Source organism: Spodoptera frugiperda, chromosome 15, assembly GCF_023101765.2.
Source record: "Spodoptera frugiperda isolate SF20-4 chromosome 15, AGI-APGP_CSIRO_Sfru_2.0, whole genome shotgun sequence".
NCBI lineage: Eukaryota > Metazoa > Arthropoda > Insecta > Lepidoptera > Noctuidae > Spodoptera > Spodoptera frugiperda.
This window is the reverse complement of record NC_064226.1, coordinates 982,678-1,003,524: the sequence shown is the minus strand read 5'-3', so window position 1 is coordinate 1,003,524 and position 20,847 is coordinate 982,678. Positions and strand designations below refer to the sequence as shown.

The 20,847-nt window shown below is 35.7% G+C and overlaps 2 protein-coding genes across 8 annotated transcripts in view; one reads left to right on the top strand and one right to left on the bottom strand.

Annotated features, from left to right (window-relative positions):
* Positions 1–15,956, top strand: part of LOC118277583 (serine/threonine-protein kinase 3) — a 24,027-nt gene extending 8,071 nt beyond the window's left edge. For 2 of the 6 annotated variants that reach the window (XM_035596485.2, XM_035596458.2), the window contains exons 2-11: positions 2,279–2,381; positions 3,681–3,869; positions 6,990–7,217; positions 7,560–7,768; positions 8,173–8,282; positions 8,652–8,770; positions 9,245–9,386; positions 10,180–10,333; positions 10,588–10,669; positions 11,504–15,956. In XM_035596485.2, coding sequence (XP_035452378.1) covers positions 2,279–2,381; positions 3,681–3,869; positions 6,990–7,217; positions 7,560–7,768; positions 8,173–8,282; positions 8,652–8,770; positions 9,245–9,386; positions 10,180–10,333; positions 10,588–10,669; positions 11,504–11,662 — 1,495 coding nt within the window. In that variant the 3' untranslated portion in view covers positions 11,663–15,956. Of the gene's footprint in view, positions 1–2,278; positions 2,382–3,680; positions 3,870–6,989; positions 7,218–7,559; positions 7,769–8,172; positions 8,283–8,651; positions 8,771–9,244; positions 9,387–10,179; positions 10,334–10,587; positions 10,713–10,783; positions 10,866–11,503 lie in introns of all 6 variants that reach the window. The other 4 variants (XM_050698860.1, XM_035596466.2, XR_004783784.2 and 1 more) reach the window with 3 other exon arrangements.
* Positions 15,945–20,847, bottom strand: LOC118277621 (uncharacterized). Of its 2 annotated transcripts, none has more exons than XM_035596509.2 (4): positions 20,584–20,847; positions 19,379–19,484; positions 18,820–19,059; positions 15,945–17,527 (listed from the first exon to the last, which is right to left on the bottom strand). In XM_035596509.2, the coding sequence occupies exons 1-4, from the start codon at positions 20,656–20,658 to the stop codon at positions 17,484–17,486; spliced, it is 465 nt and encodes a 154-aa protein (XP_035452402.2). In that variant the 5' UTR covers positions 20,659–20,847; the 3' UTR covers positions 15,945–17,483. The 2 variants fall into 2 exon arrangements, with proteins under 2 accessions (XP_035452402.2, XP_035452410.2); XM_035596517.2 differs by having other exon boundaries at positions 19,394–19,484; positions 20,584–20,840.

Genomic DNA, 20,847 nt, shown 5'->3' with positions numbered 1-20,847 from the left:
TCAGAAATAAACTAGTACTTTCACCTTTCATCTAGGTTTGTTACTTGGTTATTTAGTTCAGTACAAAGTACCTACATTGAGTCACAGAGAATATTTAGAGTTGTACAGCATGTGGATTTAAATAACTGTTGTATTATAAGTGAAGCTCCAGTGAATGAGCCTGTGTGGGCAGGCATTCATTGGAGACTGACGGTCCAGGTGTTGGCAACATTTTGTCGTACCATAAAACCGGCATGGTACGCCATGCCAGTGCGCTCGACACATAAATATTGGCTGTAAATCATCACAATGCATTATAATTAGCATGTGTCGCATACCGCGGACCGTTTTAGTTTTAAGAACTGATGTCTGTTGGGTTATTTGGTGTGACGATATATTTTAACCAAAGCGTGCACATGCTTTCGTTCCTTAGCAACTAGCAAACAATCTCGTGACTCTTTTAGCCGAGTGCGAGTGGGTTCAGTTTCACACAAGATTTGGTTTCCATAAATTCCGTTCAGCTGATGTCACACGATACGCGCCGACTACCTTTCTACAACCTAATTCTGTGTGCTACAAACGTAGGTGATACCTAGATGCTAGGATATTATCAAATATCATCATCTATCTATTTACTTGTATGATTTCCAAAGTCATCTTAAGTCTCGTCTGTCTACAGGGCCCTGTAGATTTAGCTGCAGGATAATTCAATAAACATGATGTCATTCTCGCATGTAAAAATATTTACAGTAATGTTTCCGCTGTACAGTCACGTTACAGATACTTTACTGCGAACTTTGATTTCAATTTAATGGTTAAATAAATGCGGCATTTATTATTTATGTATGTCTAGTAGTTAGTTTCCGGGAAACTTGATGGAATTCAATAACATTATCTTTGAATACATAGTCTTGTGTTTCAATTAGTTTTGTGGGGTTTACTGTTATATCCTGACCCCTAGAATCCCTTAGACACCACTTATATGAAAAAGAGTCTCAATATCTAGCCCTGGGTTTTGCAATAGTGGTCAAAATAGCCGGGGCCGTCGGTTGACCTTTGAATAACAAATAAACAAGCTATGTCCGTCTGTAGATTGGGTTTGCTATTTTTCTTTACGATATTCGGTTCCTCTCTTTCTATGAATTTCAAATTGTATAAATTATACGAGTCGCGGCTATTTATAGGTAATGCTTTCAGTTTATTTCGAGTTTCCTTCCTTCCTTTATGTATTCAGTTTGTAATTATTTAATTTACCTACATTTTGTGTGTGGTAAAAGTTATGTATTGTAATTTACCTCATTACTTCATCATAATTAGTATGCCTGTGGGTGGTTTTGGTACATTATGAGTCCTCAAATCTCCATCAGAATTCGTTTAACATAATTTATACCACGCTGTGATTCATCTCTTTAAGATCTCTCATAAATTATTGACTCCCAAAACGCAAATCTTTGTTTAATAAATTAGCTTTTTAAAGTTTCTTTTTATTTATTTTATTTCAGCCAGAAATAATGTTGTGATAATTGGCATTTTGTTTGTACAAATAAGCTTCTTTGAAAAATAACTTCTCAGTAATTGTAAACGATTGGGTGGATGGTTCGACACTTCATACCAGTGTGGGAGGGGTCACACCCATATTTGATAAAAGTTCGTTAACATTAGAGGGCCATTGTTGTATGATTTTTATTCAGTCTTATTGGAACGGCCATATTTTGTGATAAGTGGGTGACCAAAGATATGAACTATGAAATAGGCAATAATTTGTCGATGCTGTCTCCGATATTATAATTGAACTTTGCTCTTAGATTGTGGATGTGTTTATATTATAGCTATTGTAGTTTATAAGAAAAATTATAATTATAATGATAGTATTGTTTAAAACGTAGCGTTGTTCAAGAACAGCGCTTCTATTTACTTCTGATAAGATATTTTGATTAAGTACCTAAAAAGTATGTTAAAGACAGATCAAGTATGACGGAGTAATAACTGCACTGAGTGATATCAAAGAAGAAGATCCAGATTTTTTGTGGGATAAGCAAACAAGCAAACATATCACCTGATGGTAGCAATCAGCACCGCACATTAACACCTATTGTCGGTTGTCGGCCTATATTAGCTTAGATTGAGCTTGGGCCTCTGGTAACCTCATTCTCAAGGCTGAACACATCGCAGCAAGCGTTGTTTCACGCCAATTTTCTGTGAATCCAGGGTATTATTCTGGTCCACCGAATCAGCATGGCTCTCCCACATCTATTAAGTAGGTACTTGATATTCTAATGCAATGGTATGTTTGTTACAGTGAGCTGAAGAAGCTCTCTGAGGAGAGTTTGACGCGGCAGCCGGAGGAGGTGTTCGACATCATATGCAAACTCGGAGAGGGCTCATATGGCAGTGTTTATAAGGTAATTACTAATTCCGCGTTGCTCTATGCTCTTAGCACATGAGGCACAACTTAACTAACGAAATGTGGATGTAACATGTTAATGGGAGGCCTTGATCGCTTACCTGCTATTACGTACAAAAATACTAATAATACCTACCTACAATTCCTAGTGCATACTACGCAGAGTGATAGAGGAAATATAGTGGTGAACTGGTAGATATCTTTCATAATTACAACGTTTTAAACAGTAGTAGTTACTTCATTACAGAAGTACGCCCACTATCGTAGCCAATAAAACTTAATCAAAGTACCGAAACTTTGCTAATTAGACTTGTTTCCCCCTTTTAAAGTTAGACTTAATTAGAACTCAAGAACGGGCTGAGTATCTAGTAATTTGTATAATTGCTATAGCAAGCAAGATCACTCTACTGATCCTATTACTAAGGAATATATTGAGAGCAATAGAGCATGTCCAAGTGGTGTAGAAGCCTTATAAAAATTCATGTACAATGCAACCGTATGAAGAAGCCACGAAATATAAATAAAACGTAAAACTGTCCCTTGTACACAATAGTTTACTTAAGTTTATTTTTGTTCGTCTAGACAATTTTTTAGCTGAACTATACGCTAGTATTCACCTAAATATTTTGTCTTAATGAATACTTAAACAGTTTCGATTGTGACTATGAAAGTTTCCAGACCTTGGTGAAATTCAAATAGTTCAGTATGTTGACTAGAGCTCATTAAGTTAGTGCTGATCAGTATCCAGAAAGCGTGGCTAATACACCGCAATCCACTTAGTTGCTCCCTAAAATTGTATTCATTAGGGAAGCGTACCCGGTAGCTCTTTTTACCTACTAGACTTTGTTCATTGTAGACGGGAGATTTTAGTATTCTCTGCAGTAAAAGAAACCAGTGGTTAGTAGATAGGTTTTAATAGCTTAGGATAGGCAAGGCGCCACCCGTATATGGTTGATTCTTATAGTCCACTAATTCGCACGAAGCGTTTTTTCGAGTTTCCTTGTGCCAAAACGCTACGGAATGGAATTCGTTGCCGTAGTCTATGTTCTCCTGCAAAATAGAACTTGGGTATCTTCAAGTTCCGGTTGTGAACAGGCGTGCTCTTAGTTGACCACATCATCGCTTACCACCAGGCGACATGATGGCCAAATGCCATTCAATTAAGAATAAAAAAGAATACCTAAGGCCATGTTGCAGTATCAATGATTTGCCGTTACGTATAGCAATGATGTCCAAAATATAGAGAGTACGAAACATTGATTCCATTTTGGTCTTATGTGTTTTTGTCTGTTTCCAGGCGTTACACAAAGAAAGCGGGCAGGTGCTCGCGATCAAGCAGGTCCCGGTCGACACGGACCTGCAGGAGATCATCAAGGAGATCTCCATCATGCAGCAGTGCGACAGCCCCTACGTGGTCAAGTACTACGGCAGTTACTTCAAGAACACAGACCTATGGGTGAGGCATTCAGAGGTCACAATATGTTTAGTAAGTGGACAACACGGTCGTTCATCTCATAATCGTACTTTTATGTAAGTGGCCGTGATTTTGTGCATGCACACACCATGTTGTAGTTTTTTTACACAAGTAATGTCGACAGAATTTGTCACTAGCAATAGGTAGTCTTCCTATCTGAACAGGTAGGTGGTGAAAACTTATTGTTGACATTTGATAGTTATTTGCAAATGTGCACCTTCAGCTATGCATATAGTAAAGATACCAAAGTGAATATACCGTTATGTTGTTATGATGAATATAAGTGATATACCACAGTACTTACCTTTATTGAACTGGTAAGTAAAACAAGTTGTAAATATAATTGTTTACTGAGCAATGCAAAGCCATTAGGCGTAACTTTCCTAGCTTATAATTGGAAATAAACTGGCCGGTTGGGGTGAAAGGCCGTGTGACGACATTTCCTACCTCGTTACTAGTTTGGCGCCGTATCGTTAAGTAATTTAAGTAGTATTGCGTTAAGTAATATTGCGTTTTTATAAGAAAAGGAGACTTAATGTTTTCGAAGAAAACACTTAGAATTTAACCAACTTAAAAAATGGGGTTCTCAGTTTGACCTGTATGTATGTTTGTGCGCGATTATCTCGCGTTTGGCTGAACCGATTTAGATGCGATTTTGAGCATAATATCTTTTAGACTTGGGAGAAGGTATTAAGTATATAAACCGACTTAAAAAAACTAGGATCGCACTATAACTATCGAGGCGTTTTCATTAAAAGTTGGCTTTTAGCAGCAATATCAACTGGTGCTGTTCTAATCACTGATGCTGATGATGATGATGATGTTTGTCATTAGGTCTTTATAAAATGTTTCTTGTAAAAAGTGTAATTATAATCGCTTCCATCCAAAATAGATAGATGCATGTGTTGTGTTTACTAGCTTTCGATGTTATTAGTTTATCTACGTAGTATGAAATTGTATTTGTTTAATAAATAAAAATCTGTTTAATACGTCAGTAAGGTGATGAAAAAATATTAGACACATATTTTTATTTTGTCGTATAAGAAAACAGTACAGTACTTACATAAAACGATAAAATTTCTACGTATAAAACGTACCTAGAAGTAACGTCACACGATATTTCAAATCAGTATATGGTCGAAAATATTTGCTTCCGTAAAAAAATTAAAAATAAACGTGTCTAATATTCTTTATATTTTCTTTAACTAGACGGACATTTTTCACACTACCAAAGCCAGTTCTTATCAGTTTGAACTTTAGTAAAGTTTGCACGTATCGATATTATGATAAACAGACATTATGCAATCGAATATCGTATGACTCTTAAAGGGCGTGGTTTACTAAAATTGCATATTTTTTTATAGCTAATCCAGCTTAAAATCAAAGATAATCCACGAATTATCATCATCAGTTCGTTTTCGTTCATGGCTTCCCCATTAATCCTTTAAACCGTAAATAACTTTATGATTTGTAATTGATACCAAAATATGTCTTCCGCATTGTTGATTCACACGAATCAACAATGCGGAAGACATATTTTGTATATGTATCATTTAGTAAGAATTTTTATTTATTTATTTTTATTTATTTAACTTCTTGCAACATAATGTACAATGGTGGGCTTAATGCCATAGGCATTCTTGCTAGCCAACCTTTAGGTGATGCAGTGAGAATGTGGTCGGTGCAACAAAGTAGTAATTAAGAATAAAGAAAAGGTAACAAATAATAGACTATCATGTGTATCATATATATATATATACATATATACAATATAATACAATATATATATAATATAATACAATATATACAACATATACAATACATACATACATATATACATGTACAAATATGCACAATCAAATATAATATATACATACTAGAAGGTCGAATAGAAGGGAAGAATCTACATTATTAATCTTTTTAGAAAACACTAGCTACTTCCGCGCGGTTTCACCCGCTCTGCTCGGCCCCTATTGGTCATAGCGTGATGTTTTATAGCCTTCCTCGATATATGCACTATCCAACAGAAAAAGAATTATTCAGTTCCGGAGATTAGCGCATTCAAACAAACAAACAAAGAAACTTTAGCTTTATAATATTTTAGAAAACATTATTACAAACTCATTAGTCAGTTAACTAATGGTACCCCACTGTTTACTTACGCCTAGTCTTCTTAATAGTCTAGTAATTGACACCCAGACTATTAATCAAGACGTGTCCCGTAATTGGTGGGCAGACAGGCGACAGACGGACAGTTTCAACGGAACCCTTCAAGGCTAACGTGCGATCGATAACTTATCAGATGGATGTTTGCAAATACGAGTATACACGTAATATTATGATATAATGTTGAAGAAATGTGCAGTAACTGGCCATTACGGTGAGATAGAATATAATATGTCACCACCCCTTTTTATGACTGGGGGAAACGTTCAAAAGATTTCTAGCTTTTTAAATTATAAATGATAGTTATTTTTGCAAATTGCTTACAAGATAACAGTTTTACGCGTCGATCTCTAAAATAACTAGATGAAGCTGGCATTTCCTATCAGATGCTAAGAATAAATGCCGAAACAAACTCAGAAGTTATAGTCTCTTTTAAAGTACAGACAATCAAATAAAGAATAATGTGAGAGAACCGTGCAAGGTTTAAGGAAAAGGATTAGGGAGTGTGACATTCTTATCTCACCAAAACTTTCCCGGTGGCCATCATCAGCACCTGTAGTCTACCCGAGGATGTAAGAGCCAATTAAGACGCTACACATGTAAAATTGACCGTAGTTCCTCTGTGAATTGTCAAAAGATGTTGATATTGATGTATGCAATAACTTAGACTCTCCAAAACACGGTTAAGTATAGTGTATGCCTGTAGATTTGTGAAAAAAATCAATGCTGAATTCTGCTTAAAGCTGTAGTGCATGCATTTAACTATCGATGTTTTGGTATCAATATTAAGTTTGGTATATACATTTTTGTAAGTTTAATTAAATAATTTTAACAATAGGTATTCCCTATCCTTCATCAAACATTTGCATTAAACTACATACATAATACATAATATTTAATAATACATACAACTGACTAAAGAACCTGGTTACCTGACAACTCCTTCACGATCCACCGTCATTCCAGATTGTAATGGAATACTGCGGCGCCGGTTCAGTCTCCGACATCATGAGGCTCCGTAAGAAGACGTTATCAGAGGACGAGATCGCCACCATCCTGTGTGACACCCTCAAGGGTCTGGAGTACCTGCACAGGAGACGGAAGATCCACAGAGACATCAAGGCTGGCAATATCCTGTTGAACACTGAGGGTCATGCTAAGCTCGCAGACTTCGGCGTCGCCGGTCAGTTGACGGTGAGATGACGCGTTTGTATTCTTTCTAGAAGGTTCTTTCCATTGGTAAAATATCTTGTGAATGATTTCGAAGCCTGTTGAAGGGAAACAAGACTTAAAGTCATTTAAAGTACGTCAAGCAATCCGATAGAAATATTGATTGTTAGTTAATTATGTTGATGATGTTAGCAAGACTTTACTATCTCCCATTCCAGATAATATTTTACTTAAATGTATTTAAAAAATGCCAAATAACTCTCTGAAACTATTGCAATTCACAATCCAAAATCAACAGCAATACATAAAAAATACATTTCAAAGATATCGTTTTAGCTATACAAGGTACTCATTTATTAATTTCAGGACACAATGGCAAAACGCAACACAGTAATAGGCACTCCGTTCTGGATGGCTCCGGAAGTGATCCAGGAGATTGGCTACGATTGTGTGGCAGACATCTGGTCGCTGGGTATCACTGCGCTGGAGATGGCTGAGGGGAAGCCACCGTACGGTGACATACACCCCATGAGAGCTATCTTCATGATACCTACTAAACCACCTCCGTCGTTTAGGTGAGAATACTTTTAATAAGTTTGAAGAAACTTTCCTTATTAATTGTTTATATGGTCTATTGTTCACAAGCGTCGAGGTTTTATGTGGTTTTGAGTTTTTTTGGAATCTTTTATTTTATGGGCTTTTGTTCTTATAACATGCCAACCCTGTTGAGTCATTAGTATGCAATATGCAATACAAAATATGCATACATAATATTCTAGACGCGTGTAACAGCAGATGAAATAGGATTTTCTAAAATCACTAGGTTTGGGTTTTGAAATCTTGCCTGTTAGCATTAGGCCTATATTACACGAATTTTACAATAAATCTGACTTATAAATAATCAGTGTTGTGTTAAGAAATAACCGAAGACATTTCTTTCTTCCAATATCTTGTTTAAAAAGTATGTTTATTTTTCCAGAGAGCCAGACCAATGGTCCCCAGAGTTCATAGATTTCGTAAGTCAGTGTTTAGTGAAGAACCCGGAGGAGCGAGCGACTGCTGAGTACCTGTTAACACATGAGTTTATAGGTATGTATCGTGACGTCATATTAGCTGCTACTTCTAATAATATCTTCTGATTAATTTCGTTGCGGAATCCAAGACAGTCCATTCATGTCCCTGGGACGAGCCGGACTTCGATGTTCCGGTGTTTTCATGGTTGTATCTACTGTGGATCCTGGGTTACAGGAGTTGCAGCAGTGTGGGAGGATGTGGCGAGCTTGTCTAAATTCTAAATTCTGTTTTATCATAGGGATATACTATTTGCATCTGTATATGTATCTATCTATCTGCGACATACCAAATACCTCATGTTATACCTCCAAAACGTGAACTAATTTTGATCAAATTTATCTATCTAAAAAGTGACTTATATTTGACGTGTTATCCATATTTCAGGTAACGCTAAACACCCTAGTATCCTGAGCACGATGATAGCTGAAGCTCGGGAGATCAGAGAGAGTCAAGTGTTCCGGAATGCACAGCATCACACTAATAATGCCAAGACTTTCGCTGCGGTTAGTAATTCAACTTATGTCATCTGTAAACATTAGATTTGAGCTCTTTAGCTTTAGATAGTGTATTCCTAAAGACTGGGGCCTATTCTACTATTGTTCTAAATGTGAGTGGTGATATTATAATTTCCAACTTTTATTTTTTTAACGTTGCCCCACACTAGCATTTTCTCTTGTGTCGTGGGTGCGTTTACATACAAGTTCACATACACATGACACTTACACCCGAAATAACAATTTGTGGATCACACAAAGTGTTGCGTGCGGGAATCGAAACCGCTATATGTTGCGCGGCAACCGGTCGCCCAGCCAACGCACCAACTGTGCAGTGCATCTATTTGCTATGTTTTCACTCTGAATCCACTGAGCTAATATTAATGTTTGTTGGATGGAATAGATATAATATATAGGCCATGAGAGAAGACCTACTTCTAAAGTAGGTACTGTTTTAAAAACATTTCTAATTCTGTATTACAGGGCGAAGGTTACGAGGAAGCGACGATGAAGCAGCGTGGCGATGGAACCCTGGTCCCCGCCAGAGACGCCACCACGGACCTGGCGGCCGACCTCGGCACCATGGTCATCAACGAGCCTGATGCAGACCTCGCTACCATGAAACGTAAGGAGACACTTTCTTATTAATCTATACTATAATATTATAAAGCTACTAAAGAGTTTGTTTGATTGTTTGTTTGTTTGTTTGAACGCGCTAATCTCCGGAACTACGGGTCCGATTTGAATAATTATTTTTGTGTTGGATAGTGCATTTATCGAGGAAGGCTATAGGCTATAAAACATCACGATATGACCAATAGGAGCCAAGCAGAGCGGGTGAAACCGCGCGGAAGTAGCTAGTAAAATATAAAGGGAACTTATGTCCTCCATAGATTCGGTTTGTTTTGTTGATTGTTATTGTAAAACCACACTAGAGTATCTAAAACTAGTTGAGCTGGAAAATGCTATAACTGAGTAATAGATCAATTATTCGGGGAAACACTACAAAGTATTGTGCTATGCGTCAAGTATACTTGAAATGTATAAACTAATATTGATAAATTCAATTGTCGAAACGATATTTTCAATATTCCTAGAAAACATCGTTTAATAATTTAGTGCGTTGTTCATCAGATTTTTACGTCAAATAGGAGACTTATTTCTAGAAAATAAGCTATAAAAATTAGAAAATGAAGTAGATCATCAAATCTATGAATGGAAGGGGATTATGTTTGAATATTTTTTGGTAATTGAAAAATCGAAATAATTTATTTTTTACTGACGAAACAACTCAATTTAGTACTAATTTGTAGTTTGTAAAAATTTACTCTTGGGTCCACATTGAGCTAATGGTGTTGACTATATTATTATACAAACAAATATACGTAATAAAAATAAATACGTTCCGTGCCTTCCAGGCCACGACACGGACCCGATGGACACGAACCGTCCGAAGTACCGGCCGCTGTTCCTGGAGCACTTCGAGAAGAAGGAGGTCAACCACCTCAACATGGCCGCCACCACCAACGGAACACTCACTCCTGCGCACCGACTAGTGCCGGATGAAGACAGGTATGTTTATTACCTACTAAATCTATCATTACAATTTAATTTCGACATTAGACGACAATATGAAGATGAATATTTTGTTTGAATTGCTTTATCGAAGCGAAAGAATTATCTCTGAATATTTCGAATACATAGTTGCTGCCTAACCCAAGGAGGCATAGGCTAAACTAGACGTTATTATATGTATGACTAAGGAAGGAAAGAATTACGGTCTGACTTTAATATTCAGCTCTAACAGACGATAATTTCTCCCACAGTGTAACAGCAGAAACAGAATCCGAAGCGAACCCCGCGCTAGCGTTCCAACGCGCGTTCGTAGAGGAGGGGAACTTCGAATTCGTAAGTCAGCTGCACGTCCTCACCGTCCTCCCGCTACAAACACGTAAGGCGCACACTCCGACCCTCCCATACATAAACCACATACATTTCTAAAACTATTTTCTACCTCCCTAGGTGGCAAACCCAAACAGTGATCCAAATATAAGCGGCCCGATACAATTTACTTAGTTTGCATGACTTCAACTACAGTTTCAAAGCAAGTATTCATTCATCATTATTATACCCCTGTTATTGACAGCGTTCCGTGCTTTCACTAATATATATTATCTAATACATTGGTTGGTCGTTATTTCCGAAGTATTCATAGTATTAATATGATTGGTATTGTGTACTGTGCCCAGTTGGCTAAGCTGTCAATATGCACATTTGTATGTAAGTCACTAATGCGAGCGGATAACGGATGTGTGCGTCACTAATCGCTTTACTTTACTTTGTGTGGTTTCGAAAGAAATTACTTTTTATTAATACATTAATATTGATTAATATCCTGCGCTTGATACATTTTTTGTTATGATTTTTTCTATAGGAAAGATGCGTTTTGACATTTTGTTGAAAGTAACTTCAGTGTTTACTGTTTTTCTCTTTAAAAACAGTTGTGGAGGTAAAAAAGTACATACCGTAAAACGGGGTGAATATAAATCGAGGGGTGAAGAGATACAGGAATGGGGTGAATAAATGTTGGCAAAATGTCTTTTCATCTATTCACCCCGTTTTACCGTTACCTAACTTACTTCCATTACACGCATTGTAAATAAAGGAAACAGGCTTTCAAAGTCAATACAGCATCTTCCCTATACTTCCAACGTGCATATAAACAAGAACCTGTCCTTCCAGCTGGGCTACCTATCAGTAACGGAGCTGGAAGACCGCGTGGCGCGCCTGGACGCGGAGATGGAGGCCGACATCGAACGCCTGCGCGCGCGCTACCATCGCAAGCGACAGCCCATACTCGACGCCATACATCTCAAGCGTAAGCGACAACAGAACTTCTAACCAGGAAACTGAGGTGCCAAACTTCGCCCAGGACGCCATTAAGGGGGAGACAAGAGGAGTGGGGTAAAGATGTGTGTAGAAAGCGGTAGGAACCATAGCCAGGTGTTTCGTGGTGGGGGTAAGTTCGCGCATTATATTTTTTCTCACTTTAACTTTCAATGGTTTCCTTTTCTTATTCTTTCTTGAACTTAGTTCTTAGTAGACTTAACTCAAATTACCTAATGGCAGTACATATAAAATAATGAAAGAATACACAACGCGCGAGCTTACTTTACCACGAAAAGTCGGACGATGGGTCTATGTAAGACAACCACTTAGTGATCTCCACTGAAACTAAAGAGAGAGACTGATATAACAGAATTCTATTGGTTGTTTAAAGACACGTCTCCGCTCTACTCTTCACGTCACCTCTTTGCTGGAGCCTCGGCTTCCAACATGTTCCTAAATTATTACCCTCGATGCATTTACTACAAGATTCGGCCTATATTTTTGAATTTTTTCTCCAATATATCTTGGCCAAATACAGTGCCATTCGTGTGGAATATTCGTTGTGTGCTTTTAACGTTTGGTGCGAGATTTAAGCCAACAATTTTAGGCTATCATAAAACTTCTTTATAACATTTTCGTCATAAGGAAATTTAATATCATCTTCAAGCATTTGTATGACTACAAAAACTACTGTAGAGTACCTTGTATGGTACAAGAAATTTCTAAATTCGATATTGGATCACATTTCATATGTGCTACAAAATAGAGTGCTTTTATGTGTCATTTGGAGTATTGAGGGAGATTATTGAACAGTGAAATTTTTGTAATATTGTCCTATCACGATCTGCGAGATTTTTTTATGGAATAAGCCACTAAATGAGCAGACGGATCACCTGATGGTAAGCGATTGCCGCCGCCCGTGGACAATTGTAACCATGCCGTGAATGTTTAAATTTGCCTGAAGTTACAAATATTAATCTTAAATGACTACCAGAAGACAAGATTCACTAGAAAATGTCTTTGAAACATTATTCAACATATCGGTAACGGTATCGGATAAAACAGCGATACTGAGCTTTTCATTTCAGAAAAACATATTACGTTTCATTTAAGTGAAACTCCGACTATTCATGTATCAAATACATTACTTGACGAGGTGGCGAAACCCCACATCTACGACCTAAAGTAGAACCAAATATTTTACGAGCTTTTGCGCCAATTGAAATGCTTACCATCAGGTGATCCGCTTGCTCGTTTACCGGCTTATCCTCATAAAAAACTTAAACCTTAACGTTACGTTAACTTTTTAAATCACATCTATAACTAGTATAGTGATCTAAGTTACTGGATATAATATAAATTACTTTAGATATTTTCCAAAACACGATTAATATTTTTCTGTTCAATATTCTTTCTCACTATTATTCCAAAATGACGCAGATTTACTAAATAAAATCATAAAGTGACGGTCTGAACTTGTGTCCAGTCGTCTTAGATGTAGCGTAGCTTGTTAATATAGATAGGTAGTGTAAGGTAGTCCTAACCTTATTTGAGGAAAGGTTGCTGAGACATATCCGCGCGGAGCAGGTGGCGCCACCGTCGATTATTGACACCCGCAAGGTATACAGACGGTGGCCTGCTCGTGTACTTTCTTTCTCATTCGATTGAATTGTGTCATGTGTAGTTATTTTATGCAGTTCCTTTAAGATACTTATGACTTGCATTATTTAAAAATTTCTAGAATCAGCTCTGTTAGAAGATATGTTATCTTGAAAATAAGACCTGGCATTGTAAAATAACTACACTGCTTTGTGATATTCGATAGTTAAAATACATAATGCAGTTACAATTTATATGTATTCTATAGCTAGTTTAGTGAGAAAGAAAATACATATCCGCCATGTAGAATATTGTATTAAATTCATGACAATATTATTTGTAGATATTACTATAATGTAACAAATAATTTGAACGTGAACTGTTTCGTTTTGTTTGATGTATTGAGTTCGAACAGTTATTGTTAAGTTCCTTATGTTTTAGATCTCAGATGTATCTCGCGAAACTGTATTATATATACGTATATATTGTAATTAGAGTATATTATTCACTCAATTTGTACATTGTTTACGACTTTGTAGTGGGTTGTGAGATGAATTTATTGAAAAATGTTATAAATACAAGTTACAAATGATTTTCAAGTGGAGACAAGTGTGTATGGGTCAGTGACCCGTACTCAGTTGTCCACACCTGGTGCTCCATCGCTGGCAGTCCCGGGTTCCACTCCCATATATTCCCGTGTGCCGTCTGATTCTTAGTACACAGAACATAGCAATATTTCTTATAAGGATATTAACTCTATGCTAGCAAGATTTTATGCATTTCTACATTGTAATAATGTAAAATAATTAGCAAATATTATGAAATAATAGCGTTGACGAGTGAATATTTGAGCTGGACATAGCTGTTTTCATATTAAAATGTCTCTTTTGCCATAATGTAAGAGTATCAACTTAGTGTTCATCTTCATCGATTTGAAAGTTAAATAATACAAAAGTTTTAGAAGTGCCATTAAATATAAATAAAACATAGTATTTTCGTACTACAAGCAATAGTTGTAAATTAGAAATCTATATCTTTTATCAATGAATTATAAAAAGATCGGCGATATATTTTTGTGCCATTGAAGGTGAAAAGGTTGCGAATAGTTTTGTGTAATGTGGTGATGAATTTGTGTGCTGGCTTGCTGTCCAGGTCCCATGGAAAACACAATATTAATATAATGAAAACTGGCACGATTTTGTGACATTTTATGAACTCCTTAAATTACCAGACGAAATTATTCAACCAGTATTACTTTTGTAACATTTAATGATAAATTGCTTGAGCATTGTGTGTGCTAATGAAGCGTTTTCTACCCTTTGAAATTACACCAATTTAGCTTTCGATAATTTTGCTATTTAATAACTTATGCGAGTCGACAGGATAGCATTGATGAATACTGATTAATTTACGATTTCAAGACTAGAGCATAAAATGATAGATAAAATAGTAGGTGCTGCTATCTACTACAGAAAAGTTGTTTTTATACGGCCAGTCTCAAAAGCCAAGTCGACAAGTTTTGCTACTAAAGACGACTGTTTGGCTACTAAAAGTTATTGAGACGAGCCATTAGTCAATTAACAGAAAAGTAACAAAATAAAATAATCATTTAGATAGGTTTAATCTGATATTAGGTGCACATAGGTGCTGGATTTTGTACATACATAGTTGTACCCTTAGATTTGCGATACATAACCCTGTTGACTCAATGCAACCGGCCTAGTAAATGAAAAGATTGGAAAAAACATTCGTCTTTGAATATGTACAGGGTAAAATTATATAAATACATACTTTATTATGTACTACGAAACTCGCTTGGACTGTGGTCGCTTGCTTCGTATTTTCGGTTCGACGTTTATGAACAAATTCGTACATGTATAATTTTTACCAAATTTTGGAAAATTAATAATGTAATCAATATAATTTTTGAAGGAGTTATATATATTTAATTTTAAGTATTGTAACTACAAACTTAGGTTTATAATAGTCTGAATATGGATGACGAAATAGCAATACCTAATAGTGTTGTTGATACCATGTGCTATTTGACATTCTCATGTAAATTGTACCTTGTTGGAAGTGTTTCACATTTATATAAACGATATTTTGACGAATTGGAGTCTATAAATCCCGCAAAAAATATTTTAGTAAACTTTTAAACAGTAAAAAATGAACTTTAAAACATTTCCAGCAAGGTCATTTATCGAACAAAACAGTATAGTGTTGTTGACGAGTGTTTCGTTGAGCGTTCGTTCTAGTAAGTTATTGTTGGAATACGACGCCGCTTGCATACCTACAGCGTGTGTTAATGTGCGGCAGACACCGCGGCGCACATCGCGAGATTTTTTATAAGTAAGGAAACAAACTAACGTGTCAACAGTGCCGTCTAAGTCTAAAGCTAGATTTTACCAAGGAAAGTAGAAATTAAATAATGCGTAAGTTTTGGGCACGTTACTTTGTTTTCTTATAAGTTTTGGGAAGGTTATTTGATAAGAATGTGGTGTATTGGAAATGATTGTGTCCACTACACATGGGGCGATGTACGGCGCGGTGTGAGGCCTCTATTGCCTTGTATTATAGTTTGTTAGGGTACGATCAAAGTGCACTTTGTAATTCTGTAGCCTGTTGACAAGTGTTGAATAGCTGCGTACGCATTATATTTTTGGACAGACAACTCACTGAAATAAAAGATTAATTCATTATAAAACCTGTATTTTATTTACTCGTTCAACGAAGTTACAAATCGGTCAAGACTGCATCTGTACAACTATATACACGTTCACAAACATGATTGGGTACTTAACCAATAGAAATTAATTAACTTTTAGTTTCTTTAAATCTCAAAACGATTAACAATTTAGGTACGTTTCTTTAAAATAATCTCTAATTTGACTAGTATTTCTTACAAATCCATAATAGCCTCTTTTATATAAAAAAAACTTGCATTTTTCCACAACAAACCGAAACTTAATATAACAACCGAAAAATCACAGCTAAAGAAGATTCATAAACTTATATTATAAAAAAAGACTTAAACAGGTTAGGAGCTAAAAATAATACTCGTACGTGAGATATTTAATATTAGGAGAGGAACAAAGGTATAAAAATCGGTGGGAAGAAGATACTACTGGTCAGACGCGGAAAATTATTGCAATAACAGTATTCAGATTCTTTTTTTTTACAACTTTCTGTAAAGTTTCTACATTAGATCTTCAGCTTTATTGTTTTGAAATAAAGACGAAAATACAATGAAAATATTTGACAGTTTGGAGTACGTTGACCTACTGGCCACAGGAAAATATGAAAGCAACAATAAGAATGATACGATTAAATGTAAGAAAGAGATTAGTTACTTCATATGTCATAGAACTTGTTATGTTAGTTAGGAATTCACGTCTGACCATGTAAATTAGTTTAGTTTTATCTAAGCCTATGTTTATATGGCAAGCGTTAACCGCGTTTACAACTGCATAAATTTTACTACACATATAAAATTTTGTGGCTTGCGGCCCGAATAAAATGCATCGTTCCCAAAACGCGCGTTTAACGCTTCCCATGTAAACATAGGCTAATTCTTAAATCAAGATAATACTAGTTCGTTCTACTTAGGGCTAGACTTTAGCTAGAAGAATGTACACAGGCAAGGCAGGTTACAGTACAGAATGTTTAGGTAAGGCTAACATTACATTTACAATTTATTGTCTCTGATACAAAACCTTTCATTTCGTACGGCGAGAAGTGACATGAGATCAAAGTAATACAGTTTTGGGATTTCAAAGCATACATTTTTCCTTTTGCCTAAATTAATGCTATAAGGCTGAACCTAATATTATAATCAGATGATTCTTACCAATTTAATTCGTAATATTCGATAATCACAGCTACAATGGAATGTTTTTTTTTTATATATAATACATGCGGACAAGGTCCTTTGAGTCAGCATTGCCTGGATGTGCAAACATGCAATACTTGAAACTATAACACCTTTATTATATGGTCTTGGGTATCAGGCTATTTTACACCCAAGCAATGCGAACTTTACAATCAAAATAAACAACAAAAACGATCGCTTATACAAGAGAAACCAACTTCTCCCAAACGCATTCAAACATTTACAAGATTATCATACAATTCTTGTAAAACAAATGCATTATTTTATCAGCCTCTGGGGCGGAAGAGTTCATCCTATGGATGACAACTACATAACGCCTAACTTAAGGATAATCTCCTTATACTAGTGTCGCAGTATCATCTGACAGTAGAGAAAGCTGTCCAACACTGAAAATAAAAGGAAGACAGCATTAATATATCGAAGAATCAAAGTCAAAGTCAAAGCATTTATTTCAATTAATCGTAAATTAGGCACTTTTGCAACGTCAAATTGAATTGTCCATCAGTTTGTCAGTGAAGCTAGGTTCTCGTTCCAAAGTGTAGCTTCGAATGGAGAAGAACGAGCAAGAAACTCCATGGTTACTCTTTAAAAAAAAAGTTTTTTGCAATCTATATGATACGCTATTTGATCATTTACCTATGTGAGAACAATAATGATGATATGAATAGTGGGTTAGAAGTAATATCGTAATGTTTTCAGGCAACAGAGGTGTGTGGGTCTACAAACCTTGACCTACTAAACTAATGGTGTGACCTTTCACGGCGTGTAATCTCTTGTGGCATACAACGCGACCCTTCGGTAGTTCTATAGGGTGCTGACTACGTAAATAGATGCGAAGCTACCGACTACATTTAGTGACTTATTTTGCAGCAATATGCAACATTTTTTGTGTCTTGCCGTAACTATTGTGCGTTATTCAGAGTCAGAACTAGTTTTAGAAGTTACTAGTATTGCTAGGTATTATCTAACAAATCATTATTTTTTCTTCGATACTGCTATTTCTTTTTGTTGATTTTTGTGCAAACTGCAGCCAATGAAACTGGCTATTGTAAAATCATCACGTTCAAGTACTTTGTTAGATCTTTTCAGTACGATACCTTGATCGAAATATCGAGCAAAAACAACAATAGAATGAATTCCTTCGTATTTGATCGTGTAAGTGCCTATTCAAGGCGCTTATGTAACTAAGCGTAATTTGTTAGTTTTGTAATGAGCTACACTAATATGATTACCAATAATCTTCCAAGACTTCGATCGGTATCTTTACACAATAATATTGTTATGTGTCATGTCGAGAAGAGAGGGCCACGATCGCGAGCGGCGTCACAGGAAGACCGCCATTATGTCGGGAAAAACAAGTACCAAGGATGCCAAATATTGATGTGTTATATAAATTCATTCTCAATGTACGACTGGCCACATCCTTTGTCGTCGTGCCAAATTATTACTATGGTAACTCTTGAACCTACTACGAAATAGTATAGCCGCAGACAGAGACAGGTCAAGTCTTATGTACCTAACTAACTCTGCAAAATGAATAACAATGACAGGGTTATTAGAGGGGTCGAATGGCGCGCTAACTGGGCAATTGAGTGTTACGTCACGAACGACACTTTGATTCCCGGATGGAAGCATATGACACAAGATACAGGGGGGCAACAAAGGAACGGAAACTTACGGTATTGCGCAGCGCTGATCAACAACTCGTATAATTGCATTGGACCCTTCCCTTTCAGCATGATTTCGCAGACGAACACGTACACAACCCTCGTAGTTTCAAACAGGGAGTCCAGCAACAACCAGGTGGTGATATTCCGACCTGTATTCTGACTGGAACTGCGGTTCATCACCACACAGCTGTTCAAGAAACCTATGCCACTGGTCACTATCATTAGACCTGATATGAAGTAGTGGATGCCTGCGGAAGAAATAGTTATTGTAATACACATTTTCTTTAAGGTTTTTTAGGCATGATGAAAATTGGAAGCACCTAATTGTTATTGAAGAAATATTTTATTAGAACAAAGCAGAAACATTTTAGTTTTAATTTGACTTAATTAAAAAGCGATGGTTCTTACGTTACTAGTCTAGACTAGTACATTAAACAATAGCACTAGTTCAGTGTTAGACACAACATAGACATAGTTTAAACTTGTAATTCAACCTTCAATATCGAGTAGCAGCAATATCCATGGTAATGTTACAAGAGCAATCTAAAGACAGGAGTTATTGTATACCTAGTGCATTATTACCTATATCATTTCCTTCTAAAGGATCTAGGTAAAATAGGTCTGGGTTGAGGAGGCGCATTAGTGCTAGCACAAATGCTGTTGCCGATGATATCTGGAAAAAAAGATTAATCATAGAGAAAAGCGGGCCCAATTTGAAAATAGAATTGATGACTATAACACCAATAACAAGGCTAGTTTCTTATTAGTCAAATTCAATAACATCAAAAACTATAATATATTCCAGTTAAAAAAACAGACTTTGTTTTAGAACATTAGCTACAAAATATTTGAAATTAAGTAGACAGATCACCAAATCTATGAAGGATAGTCTGATTATTTTTGAATATTGTATTGTATTGAAATGTTGAAATAATTTATTTTTGACTGAGGAAACTACCCAAATCCATGGTGCTTATGCTAATAATAAGCTGTATGCTATGGAATGATATATTGATTAATATTCTGGCTTGGCTTGCTATTTTAAGTAAACTGCACCAACTCTCTCTATCTTAGTTCCTTGACCTACACAACTCCTGAAACTCAAGTCGAATTATTTATTTGTATTAGGTACATAAAAAATGCTTTGAATGTCAACATAAAAATAAAAATATCTTGTTTATTGGTTGGTCGCCTGATATTCTTGTTTGCTTGTTTATTTTTTAAGTTTCTATACTAAGTGCCTTTATTTTAACAGTTATATAGATAAATAAATAATTATATAAATCAAACTAGAATAAAACATGTTATTCATTTACAAATTAGATTAAACATAATTATTTAAGCTTTTATCAGCAAGCCAATAAATTATCCAAGTAATAATTGTTATGTTAACAATGGGTTTAATTTAATAACACTCAAATTAAACCTTGTTAGACTTAGATAACTTCTGTCTCATTACAAGTCTGTATTTACAAAGATTATAAACAAACATTACCAGTCATTAGACAGAACAACATGATACTGTGTGTTTGTTCATCATTATGTTTTGTAGATAATACTGTATAACAATGAATTAACTTAGTAACTACTTTAAAAAAAATAATTAAGCATAATGCGGCAGGATTTTAATACGATTAAATATGAGGGTATAAAATAGATCTATAACGTAATTTTAAGTCAGTTAATATAGTTTCTGGATGTATAACATAAAAAGTTGTTTAGTTACAAAAATATTTACGTGTTTAATATAAATATAAACAATATTTACTCACAGAAAACACGGCAGCGACTACTCTCACATACATTTTAAGATCTATCATCGGCATTGTTTTAGACTGTGTGGACATCGAGACGCGAAATTATACAAACACTTTCACTCCGTTGATTCTTGTAACACGTTATATTTTAACGAAAATCAATAATTCTGTTTAAGTTATCCGCACTCGCGCTCACTCTTGTCGCCTGCCTGCTACCCGATCAATTTTTTTTTTATCAATGGAATGACAACAATGAAGCATTGACAGGAGTGACAATCT